Here is a 12,801-nt window from a genome sequence, read left to right as displayed (position 1 = left end):
GTCGTTCAAACTTGGGCTGCCAGTTCTCCCTAGCTAACTTAACCTAGTGTTTGCCTACATTTGGCCTATTACTACCTATGTTAAGGTCTTAGGTCTACATTATTATTATCTACAGTTGCCTCAATAACCCTAATATTAGTGTACTAACAGTATAAACTACCTACTTCTTCCCTGAAGAGTAAATCTATCAATTAAGAAATACCTTCCAACCACCTTCGTCAACCCGGGTGAGTGTGTTTGTGTTTTGGGTGGGTGTAAGGGCCCTCGAACGGTGTGTTTTTCCCCGATGGGACTTCTCGGACCGAATAAGTTCCAACAATGGGTATGAGGAGCATAATAATCCCTGTCTCTGTCCCTCTCACTCATTCTTTCTCTTTCCGAGCAGCATCATCAAGAAGGGGATGAGAGAAAACGAGAAGAAGGAAGGAAGCTTCAACATTAATTGTCTGGACCCACTGGGACGCTCGGCTCTCATTATCTCCATCGAGAACGAGAACATGGATATGATAGAAATGTTACTGAAGGAGAACATAGAGTCCAGAGTATGGAAACACCACATGAGTTATGCTATTTAAATATGTGACTATATATCTCTTCAATACTATGTGATTATATATCTTCAATACTATGACCATATCTCTCCAATACTATGATTATATCTCTCCAATACTATGACTGTAGATGAATGGTTCGAAGAACCGACACGTTGTTAAATTAGGCACATGTGCAACTCTTGGGTATCTTTATTGAGGAAACGTTTTGCCACACGGTGGCTTCATCAGTCCATACAAAGGATAAACCTGAAGAACAGAAGGAGAACGAGGTAATCAGTCCCTCAACCTTGAGTCGATGTGGTCAGTCCATCAATCTAGAATAGACTGATGGACTGACCACATCGACTCAAGGTTGAGGGATGATTACCTCATTCTCCTCCTGTTTTTCAAGTTTATCCTTTGTATGGACTGGTGAAGCCACTGTGTGGCGAAACGTTTCCTCAATAAAGATACCCAAGAGTTGCACATGTGTCTAATTTAACAATACTATGACTATATCTCTCCAATACTATGTGAGTATATATCTTCAATACTATGATTATATCTTCTTGCTATTGGTCGTGTGGTACAAAGTGTCTCTGACTGAGTGCCGGTCGTGTACCACCCTAACAGATTGAAGATTGAGACACTTATGCAACATATGGGAATCTTTGTTGAGGAAACGTTTCGCCACACAGTGGCTTCATCAGTCCAATACAAAGCAGAAAGGTGTAAGGAGAGGAGGAGTTTGAGGTAATCAGTCCCTCAGCCTGGAGTCGATGTGTTCAGTCCATCAGTCTTGTGTCTCAATCTTCAACTTGTCGGTTTTTTAAACCATTAATCATACCACCCTAACAGGACGCTCTGCTCTTCGCCATCTCCGAGGAGTACGTGGAGGGCGTGGAGGCTCTGTTGGTTCACGAGGAGAACATACACAAGCCAGGGGACCTGTATGTAAGTACATTTCACCTCTCTGGGTTTCTAGCTGCTAGACTTAACGTGACACAATAGCATTTTTTTTATATTTTATTTAAAACAATACAATACATTAAATAGATAAAAGAACACATTATCAGGTCTTACACAGAATTATAAATTTCATTAACAAAGCACACAGACATTTAACTTTGTGCTAACACAAACTGTCCCTCATCCCCAATGCATTTTATTTTATTTAAAAGTACATCACAGCACATAATAAATAACAAACAGGCTTTATCTGCCAACAAATGTAATAAACTTTCCATGGCCATATAATATCACATACAGATATAATTATACATCATGTAACAAAAATTATCTAATGAAAACACCAACAGTAACCAAAGTAAGGAGAGAATTGATACCGTACTAACGACAACAAAAGTAAAACAAGATATTCTCTACTATGACTGAACGTCATAAAGTACAAACTCAAAAGGGCACAGTATGTTACATACCGTAGCCCTGCAAACTAAAACCCCCCCTTCCCTAGACAGAACCCCCCCTTCCCTAACACATCTATAATGCATATCCAAAAGTATGAATCTTATGACACTTAAGAATATGAAGCATAAAACACAATGATACATCTGTTTCCTAAACTTGTAATGGTAAAGGATATAACTGCCTCACGGCTTACAAAACAAACTGCAAGTGCAATAAATACATTATGTAAATATAGAACAGTTTGATTTCTAACATTGGATTAGAAAGTATTTCCTATAGTCAAATTACATTAACAAGATCCACGACAAAACGTTGCTGTACAATATAATGGTAATACACCTACACACAAAGTATTGACGATGGTTTTATACTCAGACACAACACATTATACATTATTAAAGAACATGTCTAACTTGGTGTATATACAAATGGCAAGCACACTTGGGTAAGTATATAGACTGCATAATAACGTGTTAAAAAACCAACACACACAATAACACACACACAAGCACACTCATACACGTCAACGTAGACATAGGTATTAATGGATCGACGACGAAAACATCCAATTACATGCAATATCATATATTACATGTAATAGGAAAACACGTCTATACAAATACCAATGATTGGTATACAAGAATAAAAAGGGCATCACATTGGTGACATACATACAACATTGGAGACATATATACAACATTGGAGACATATATACAACATTAGAGACATACATACAATTAAACGCAGCTGACCAGCCCGTAAGATTACCCACTGAACAAACACAAATTATCTCAAATCCTTTAACTCTAACGCTCTGTATGCAGACGGGAAATCTTTCTCCCATCTCCCCTCATATACTAACTGATTTCTACACTTAGTTCTAAGAATTGTTCCCGCTAAAACCCGGATTCTGCTATGACCTTCAACATGTCTCATAGCCCATGACACATATATATAATCGGCTACGACATACGACACTGCACGTTGTACACAGATGTCGACCCCACCCACATCAAAACTCAACGCCCTAATTACAGACAAACCTCCCCCCCCCTACCATTCGTAAAACCCTGCTTAACCACGCACGTACTATACCTAAATTTTCACAGAAATACACAACGTGAAACGCTGATTCGTCCTCCCCGCACACTGAACAACTCCGGTCCTCCTCTACACGCCGATTAGACAACACCACCTTGGACGGCAGAATCCCGTGCAAAAATTTAAAAACCACTTCGCGTACTCGAGGAAGGAGATGTAACTGATGAACTCGCTTCCATATATCACACCACGCGTACATGGGGAACATTCCTTGAACTCTCACCTCAACTTTCACCATACCCACTCTTTCCAAAGTACTCAATTTAACACTCCGCACGTCTCGCATGCACAGTAACACACGTAGCATCGTATCGCACTTGATTACATCTGCCCGTCTCCACCACCTGCGCAGGTCACGATACATTTCTGTTAAACCACCATGCCTGCCACCCAGTCGGAGAAAACGACGTTTCACGTAACAAGCAATGACTCGGTCTCTTAAAGGAACAAGACCTAACCCTCCTTGACACATTGGTGTCTCTACCACCGCTCTTGTGAGCCAGTCGCACCCTGAACCCCACAGAAATCTATAAACTCTATTTAAAAGATGTTTGATATCCCCCTTTATTAGTGGATACAGCGCAGCAACGTGCCAAACTTTACTATAAAGAAGAACATTAATTACTATCGCTCGCTGGTGTAGGGTTAAATGTCGTGGCCTTAGACTATTTAAACGCCTCAAAACATTATTTACCACCTGAGAACACTTCGACAGTGAGAAGCGATCAAGCGACTTAGCTCGAGTGGTGACGTGTGCTTACCTAACACATCGACGATCTCGCCTCTCTCGAAATTACCCCGTGTTGAGTAGTGCTTTGAGTAGTGCTTGCTGGACCTTCGTCTTCCTCTCCACCATCAGGATTGGTGCGTCGGTGGTTGCCGACCGAAGGGCAGGAAGCCTCTTGCTGCCTGAATTCTCTTCGCCTGTTGACTGCACGCCATACAGCCAGTCTCGCCACCACTCAGGATATACAGTGCTCCATCAAGCTACAGTTCACCTCCTCAGTGTCCTGCGCCAGGCAAGTACGTGTGTCTACTTACACGTACTTGCCTAGCTGAGTACTCTCACTGTTTGGCCGATTGTCACCTCCAATTACATCTTTTCGTAATTAGACGATGCCTTCGTTGCCTTCCACCTCCCACCCCCCTTCCACTCTCCCCCAACCTCCCACACCTGCCTCTGCTTCTACTAAATCCAATTCCTTCTCGCTAAACCTCAAATTTTCTAATCCTGATGCCACTATCTGTCCGGAAAATTTATTATATCAGATCACTGGTGCACCTCAACTTAAAGTCTTCAAAACCAACTCAGGCTTCAAACTCCTTCTTGACAAACATTCCTACGAAGCGTACACCTCAAGCGATACCAGACAAAAACTTCTCAACGCAGGCTTCACCATTATTTGGACTCCTGAGCACCGTGCCAAAAGCACAGTCATTGCTAAACACGTAGACTACTCTCTCCTGACAGCCTATGACACAGACAAAGAAGACTTAATAAAAGATATCAGTACTAAGAACAAAGTCTCTGTTGACGATATTTACAGACCAGAAAACTCTACCATTCTCAAAATACGCTGTTCTACTCCTGCTGACGCCTCTACACTCTTCAGTCAAGGAATCTTTGCCAAGACCATCCGCATTCCTCCAAACGCTCTCTTCACTCAGAACTTCCACCCAATCACACAATGTCTTAAATGCTACAAATTCGGCCACGACAAAAACACATGCACATCTACACAAGTCTGCTCCAGATGTTCAGCAACTGGCCACTTCTGGAATACTTGCAACCTCCCCCTTAAATGTTCTAACTGTGGCGGGTCACACACTGCAGTTGCAAATTCCTGCCCTTCTAGAAAGCACATTCTCTCCTCCCTCAGAGCAAACCAACCTCCCTCCCTACCCAACCCCTTCCCTGCCCCTCCCTCCCCTTCCTTACCTCCCTCCCCTTCCACACCTCCCTCCCCTACCCCCAATGCCTGGGCCTCCCCACGCACTTGGTCTACCTCTTCTACTCTACACACATCAAACACCAACACACAGACTACAAGCACTTCTCCTTCTACACCCACACTAGACTACAAAACTAACTGTCAACTTGCCACTGCTGCCCACTCTGCGATGGTAATCTCACAAGCTTACCAATCAGACTACTCACATGTCCTTAACCTAATCTTGTCTGCTAACAATCTTCCCTCTTTAATTATCCCTCCTTCCTGCTTCTCTTCCAAGCCTCCTACAACCTCTCCCTCCTTCCTCTCTCCCACCCCCCCACTTCCTACTCCCACCAGCTCTCCTCCTCCACTACCTCTCTTCACTACTTCTACACCTCCCACCAACACCCCTACTGCTACTGCTACGACCACCCCTCCCCCCACTTCCTTACCCACTTCATCCCCTTCCAAAGCTTCCACTTCCTCACAGCTTACCAAAACTTCCACTTCCTCTGCATCCACCTTCGCCCACTCCACCACAACCAAAACCTCATCCAGGTCCAACTCCACCTCCTCCAGACAAAATCCACTCAAACCTAAACCTACCCCAACTTCTAACGGACAGACCAAAGAACATAAAAACAGATCCATCTCTTCCTCCCCCTCCAGGAAACGGGTCCGTAGCACCTACAAACACACATCCACTGATGGCACCACTATCACGGGCTTTAATCCAAACTCCTCCCCCGACATTAACTTTGCTAAGACGAAACCATTAAATCACGTTTAAGGCGATTCAGTTCAACGTACGTTCTTACTTTACAATTAGACACCTACTGGCCGAGCTCCTTGAAGCAGAGAGGCCAGATATTGTTTTGCTAAACAGTACCTGCCTCAAAGCCCCTCAATGTATCCGCCATTATGGTTATACTGCACTACAGTCCCCCTATGATCCCCACGATGGGGTTGCCATCCTTGTCAATTCCAACATAAAACATGAATTTCTCCCAATCCCTTTTATTCACCAACACTGTCTTGCGGTCAGAATACACACCCACCTTGGCCCCTTTATCTTTTTCACCACCTATGCTCGCCCAAACACTACTCTCAACATACACGACCTCTCCTTAGTCTTCAACTACACCAACACACCAACTTACCTACTAGCTGACATGAATGCCAAACACACTGCCTTTCATCACACCAGTAACAACCAACTTGGTCACCAATTACTCAACTTCACAAACCATAAACACCTAATTCATCTTGGCCCAGACTTCAATACCTTCTTCAACCACACGGGCCAAGGCAATCCAGACATCATTCTGGCAAACCGAGCCAGTTCTCTATTTCAACACTACATCTCACCTGGCCCTATTACAGGCTCTGATCACATCCCAGTCATCTTACACATCTCCTCCAACCCTATCCTCATTCCAACCACACCTTCATTCTCCTACAAGAACGCTGACTGGGATACTTTCAAACAACACATAGACAATATTAACCTCACCTATGACTACAACAACAAACCTATCTCTGACATCGATACTCAACTTGATCTCATCCAGGACACCATTACACAAGCAGCCAACATCGCAATACCAAAGAAAACTCACACCACTCGTTATTCCTTCAAACCGTCACTCAGAACAAGAAGACTAATTATCTGCTACCACAACCGCTTCCTCTACAACACACATAGATTTAATCAAGTCCGATTAGATCTCACTTACCTTAGAAACAACATTTTACACAGCCTAGACCAAGACCACAACAATCACTGGTCACGACTAATACAACAAGCGGACAGGCAGCGTGTTAAAAACACTAAAGCCTTCTGGAACTTTATCAAAAAAATCAGAGGCACTACTCCCACCAACAAATTCAAACACATCACCCACAACAACACACACATCTCAGACCCACAGGCTGCTACCAACATCTTCAAACACATCTGGGAGAACATCTTCCACGCTCACCCACCCCACCCTAACGTTATTCAACACATTCAGAACATAGAACACTGGAACACTGCACACACACAAGAAACAACACCAGACAGCCACATACATCTAGACACTCTTACCTCCTCCCAAGAACTCGACACTCCTTTCACCAACACAGACATTAAAACTCTCCTCAGACACCTTCCTCCAAAGGCTCCTGGTGCCTCTGGCCTAAACCATATTATCCTGAAACACCTTCCTGACTCTATCATTACTGCCTACACAAACCTCCTCAATGCCTCCCTTGCCTCTGGATACTTCCCTTCCCTCTTCAAAGCTGCTACTGCTATCCTCCTTCCTAAACCCAATAAAGACCACTCTGACCCTAGAAACTATCGCCCTATCAGCCTCCTCGAAACTTTAGGAAAGCTCTTTGAAAAACTCATTAATCATCGCCTTCGCAGATACCTGGAACATAATTCTCTACTTTCAGATGGCCAGTTTGGCTTCAGAACACACAGATCCACACAGGATGCCATTAACATCATTCTCAACTACATCCACATAAACACAAAACAAAGAAACAGGACAGCCCTGGTTGCAAAAGACGTTGAAAAAGCTTTTGACACTGTGTGGCACGAGGGGCTCAAATACAAACTCTGCACTAACTTCAACCTGCCTCTCAATACTCGTAAACTCCTCTGCAACTTCCTAGACGGCCGTACCATGAGAATCAAATTCCAAGGCTGTTACTCTGACTACTTCACACTAAATGCTGGAGTACCCCAGGGATCTGTCCTTTCCCCTACCCTCTACATTTTATACACTAACGACATTCCAACACCTATATACCACAACTCCATCACACTAGCCTATGCAGACGACATTACACAACTTATCACTCATGCCAATATAGATACACTCACACACAAAACACAAAATGAGGTTGACAGGATAGCCATCTGGGAACAAAAATGGAGGATCAAAACCAATGCAGCAAAATCCAGCATTACGTATTTTAACTACAGGAAACGTGATCCTCCATTACCTGTCGAACTCAGAACAGCTGACACCCGCACTTACTTCCCTATCACACAATCTGTCACTGTCCTTGGCGTTAATCTTGACTACCTTCTTCGTTTACACGGACACATTCACTCAAGGCATGCAATAGCTAGTAAGGCCCTTGCGGGCCTCTACAAGCTGAAACATGCCTCTCAACGCACCAAACTACACCTCTACAAATCCCTAATACGTCCTCTAATAACTTACTCTCCTCTAGCCCTCTCTCTTGCAGCAAAAACAAACTTACTTAAACTGCAGCGTGTCCAGAACAAGGCGCTGCGCTGGGTGCTTGATGTCAGATGGGAGGACTTCGCCACAAGCGAGTCTCTCCATGCCCAGTTAGACGTCCCTGCGCTGAATGTGTACTGGAAGAATCTCAGTGACAGACAGATAGACAAACTTGAGACACGACATGACTACTGGACCTCTCTCCTTGACGAAGACATTCGCAGACCCACAAACCAACACAACCTTTTCTACTCCTTGCATGATCCTGCTCCTAACCCTACTTACAAATAACCTTGGATCCGCTGACAGGTACCTTCTAAGACAGGTACCATTCTCTGACCCACGTTCGCCTTAGCTTTTTTGGGTTAAGACATGACTCAGTTCTGCACTCCTCTCTAGCTCTAAAGGTCGCAAGTCCCTTACTCCCAGCTCACCCCACCGGAGTCCCAACAGAAGAACCGGAATTTCTCTTTTCAATATCTGTCCCACGATCGCCTTTGCTGCTGGGTTAAGCCCTGGCTCTATTTCTACGACTAAGAACACTCCTCTCCAGCACTATTCTTCGTCTGTCCCGTCTTCCCCGCTCATCCCATTTGGGATCTTACCTGAACTTTCGTTCGTTCGTTATTTACCACCCTCCCCGAATTACATGCCCTCGTCTCATCAACCTCTCTCATATACTGTATACCACATATAGTAACACAGTCAATCACCGTCCACGTCTCTACACCTACCTCCTCTCTCGCCCAATCTCCCAACTTCATAATCTTTGATTTTTCTTTATTAACTCGCATTCCTGTTGCTCTACCAAATATATCTACAAATCTTCCTACACGGCTCAACTGCTCCCTCGTACGTACTAGGACAGTTGTATCATCTACATAACCAACTATGGCAGGTCGATCACTACTCGAACCCCACGACGAATCTACACCCCGCCCACAAACTGTCCAATAAAAAGGGTCCTGCATGCAAGCAAAGAGCATTTGAGACATAGGGCATCCCTGTCGAATGCCTCTATTCAATTTGACTAAGTCTCCTAACTTCCCATTAATTTGTACTCTAAACCCAGCACCATTATACAAAGAGCGAGCCCACATGATGATCTCATTACCAAACCCCTGCCATCTCATAAACTTCCACAGCACATCCCTTTCTACACTATCAAAAGCAGCTTGCCAGTCTAAAGCCAAAACACCACCCCCGCCCCTCGTTCCGCATTCCTCGACAAACTCCCTGATATGCCCATGACCATCATACATTGTCCTACCTGGCACGCCGAACTGACCCTTATGTATTACCTTGTCAAACACTTTCTTAATCCTATTCATTAAAATTTTTGCATATAATTTATAATCACTACACATTAGTGATATTGGTCGGTAATCCTTGAGTGATACGGGTACGTCACATTTTTTAACTAACACCAAAACCGCCGTACTCTGAGACATACCTAAACGACCACCCTCCTTCATCGCATTGAGTAAACGTACCAGAAAAGTCCGTATGACCTCCCAATGTTGAATATAAAATTCACATGGAATGCCATCAATACCTGGCGCCTTACCCTTGCACATTCCCTGCAAAGCCACCCACACCTCAGCTTCAGTTATAGGCCCACCCATGAGAAAGCGATCATTATCATTCAACTCACATCGTACATTCTGCCCCAATTCCCGTATTGCATCCACGCTTACTTCTTTATTTAGCATTTTGATATTAAACCATTTATCAACGTAATAGCTTATTCCTTCAGTTGTTGTTACAACCTGACCCTCACTATACCCTTCAACGCCATCCTGAACCACTAAACTCACGATTTCGGTCGCCTTCCTCCTTTGTGTCTGACTACGTAAGACACAAGCGGACGGCTTATCACCCCACACAGCCTCCTCAGCTCCACTCGAAATACGCGCCCCATCAAAAACCGTATTTTTCAGCTTCTGGATGTGATCTTTTAGATTGTCAATCTCGTCCACAGGGTAAATTCCAGATACCTCCCCTTGCGCATAACAGTGCTGTAAAGAACCCTCCAGGTACCTCAAAAATCCATACTCCAATCGAGAGGCCTCCTTACCCCGATGTACATAAAAATCCTTAATACGAGGCTTCATAACCTCGTCCCATTGTCGCACTAAATCACTACCTTCCAAGGAGTCTACTCCCATAGACGTCCATAAGTGCGTGAAGAGTGTCTTATCTTCATCACTTTGAAGTAAACGAGTATTTAACTTCCAATATCCTTTAAAACGAGTCGGGAGACCTCTCCAGTCGAGCTCTACGAGAACACCGCGATGGTCGGAGAAATACACATCTAACACACGCACTTTGGTTACAACTACGCGCCGAGACACATATACCCTGTCTAAGCGCGCAGCATAGTCCTTACGCACGAAGGTGTGCTCAATCCCTAAGTCACTGCTTCCACTTACATCCACCAACCCCAGCCCAGACAACAAATCACCCAAAATAATCGAACAATAACCCGCCCCCCTCGGTTCTACGTCTTTACGGCGCACCACACAGTTCCAGTCGCCACCAACTACTGTTATATCAGGCAGAGATCTCAAATAGTACACAAGAACGTCGTTAACAAAAGTATTTTTAATATTAACATCATGTTCAGCTGGCCCATATACTCCTACAAAACCCACCCGTTGAGTACCCCACTCACCTATGACGCGTACCACGCGACCCCCCCCCCCTTCCTCCCAATGTTTCATCACGAACGGGCTGGTCGCTTTTATTAACACAGCTACACCACCTTTCAAACGACTCGAGTGAGCCATATAAACATCATAACCATCTATCGCAAACGAACTTCCAACTTTATGGTTATGTTCTTGCACGAAACATACATCTACTGCAAAGCGATGCAACCACTCATGTACCTGCACTTGCCTTCTGTTATTTTTCATACCATTAACATTTATGGTTATACACCTAACTTTGCTAACGGTGGCTTTCCTCGAGGGACCACCACACCCCTTTTCCCTTTATGTTGACTAACGCCAAAGGCGCCACCGTTACCTTGTACATTCTTTGTTATATTACTCGCTGTCCTGGAAACACGCGACGCCCCACCCGTGACTTCCGACCACGTCTTCTTCCCCGAGCGCTGTCCAGGGGTCAAGACATCGTCGGAGTCGGGCGGGGTAGCCGCACGCTTCCTAGAAACAGCATCCTCAACTTTATCAGGACCTGTAATGTTCTCCTTGTGAACTTCTACTTCAACAGTATGAACTCTCGGACCTTCTACCTCACTCACGTTAATTAACTGATCGACGTCCTTTAACTGTGGTCTCTCCTCATCTGAACACTCCAACGCAGGCACACACGGCACGGAATCATACTCCTGCGAAGCTAAAAGGTCGCTCAATGTCGATACAATGTTAGCGTCCATGTCAGCATCCTCTCTTGCTTGAGGGCTCTCACGTCCACCATATTCTACCACATCGTGGTTGACCGTACCAGGTAGAGTCACGCAGGATGACTCCACGGGCATGGCCCGATCCACCTCATCACTCCACGATTTCAGGCGCGGTAAGTCCTCGATTACTTCATCTGCCAAATTCCGTCGAGGAGCCTCACCATCCGGACGATGACCACTTCCTGAGGGCGGCTGGCGCTTGACGCATTGTGCAGCAATGTGGTCCAATGCTCCGCAAAGGCGACAAGTTCGTCTCTGACCAGGATACGTAACGTACACCTGGGTACGGAACTCCTCTAGGTTTATGTACGAAGGTATTGGTTGGCGCAGGGACATTTTTAACGTAAACGACCCTTCCTGTAAACCAGCAAAGCGGCCATCAGACCACCGACACATAGTAACCTGGTGGATCGTCCCATAGTATTTGAAGGCGTCACGTATGTCAACTTCGTTAGCCTCAAAAGGCACGTTTCGCACACGTACCCATGTATAGTAATGTGAAACGTCGTGCAACTTAACTGTGACTGCTGGGGTTACTTGCTTGCTAACATCCTGATACTGGTTGACAATCTGCTCGTAGGTCTTGGTATCGCAAAACTTGACGAAGATCCGTGATAGTCCATTTAAGGCAACGCCACACAGGGATTCACGCTGGATGCCATATACATCGCAGATGATCATCGGCACCAACACATTAATCGATGAGCTGGGGATCGTGCCCTTTATAAGGTCAATACACACAGTATTAACTCTTCTTCGATAACCCGTCGCCATTGTTGTTGTCGTCTCGACCAATAGCATTAGTAGATTTCACGACCCATATTGTTACTCGTTTGATGAAAGTTATTTGAGCCATCTGGCCGTGTGGTGAGAGCACTGGTTTGTGTGTTTTATTGAAATTGAAATGTTTATTTCTCTGTAAAGGTTGGTAGATAAAACACATAGGCAACATTTAGGCAATTTTATTCCGAAACGTTTCGCCTACACGGTAGGCTTCTTCAGTCGAGTACAGAAAGTAGGCGGGCGCAGTAAATCACCCCCTGTAAAGATTACAAGGGGTGATTTACACATTATAAAACAACAATTACAAAGACGGTCACTAGCATGCCTAGCAAGTTAGGCATTTCGGGCAG

At 44.7% G+C, this 12,801-nt stretch overlaps 1 protein-coding gene across 3 annotated transcripts in view; it reads left to right on the top strand.

Moving 5' to 3' along the window:
* The window catches only part of LOC128685362 (transient receptor potential protein-like), an 83,057-nt gene that overhangs the window by 22,177 nt on the left and 48,079 nt on the right, over positions 1-12,801 (top strand). For all 3 annotated transcript variants that reach the window (XM_053771855.2, XM_053771854.2, XM_053771853.2), the window contains exons 2-3: positions 386-542; positions 1,392-1,487. In XM_053771855.2, the coding sequence (XP_053627830.2) occupies positions 402-542; positions 1,392-1,487 (237 nt within the window). In that variant the 5' untranslated portion in view covers positions 386-401. The remainder of the gene's footprint in view (positions 1-385; positions 543-1,391; positions 1,488-12,801) is intronic.

The sequence above is a fragment of the Cherax quadricarinatus genome, chromosome 8 (assembly GCF_038502225.1).
Source record: "Cherax quadricarinatus isolate ZL_2023a chromosome 8, ASM3850222v1, whole genome shotgun sequence".
NCBI classification, from domain to species: Eukaryota; Metazoa; Arthropoda; class Malacostraca; order Decapoda; family Parastacidae; genus Cherax; species Cherax quadricarinatus.
Note: the sequence above shows the minus strand (reverse complement) of the source record. Positions and strands in the feature narration are given on the sequence as shown.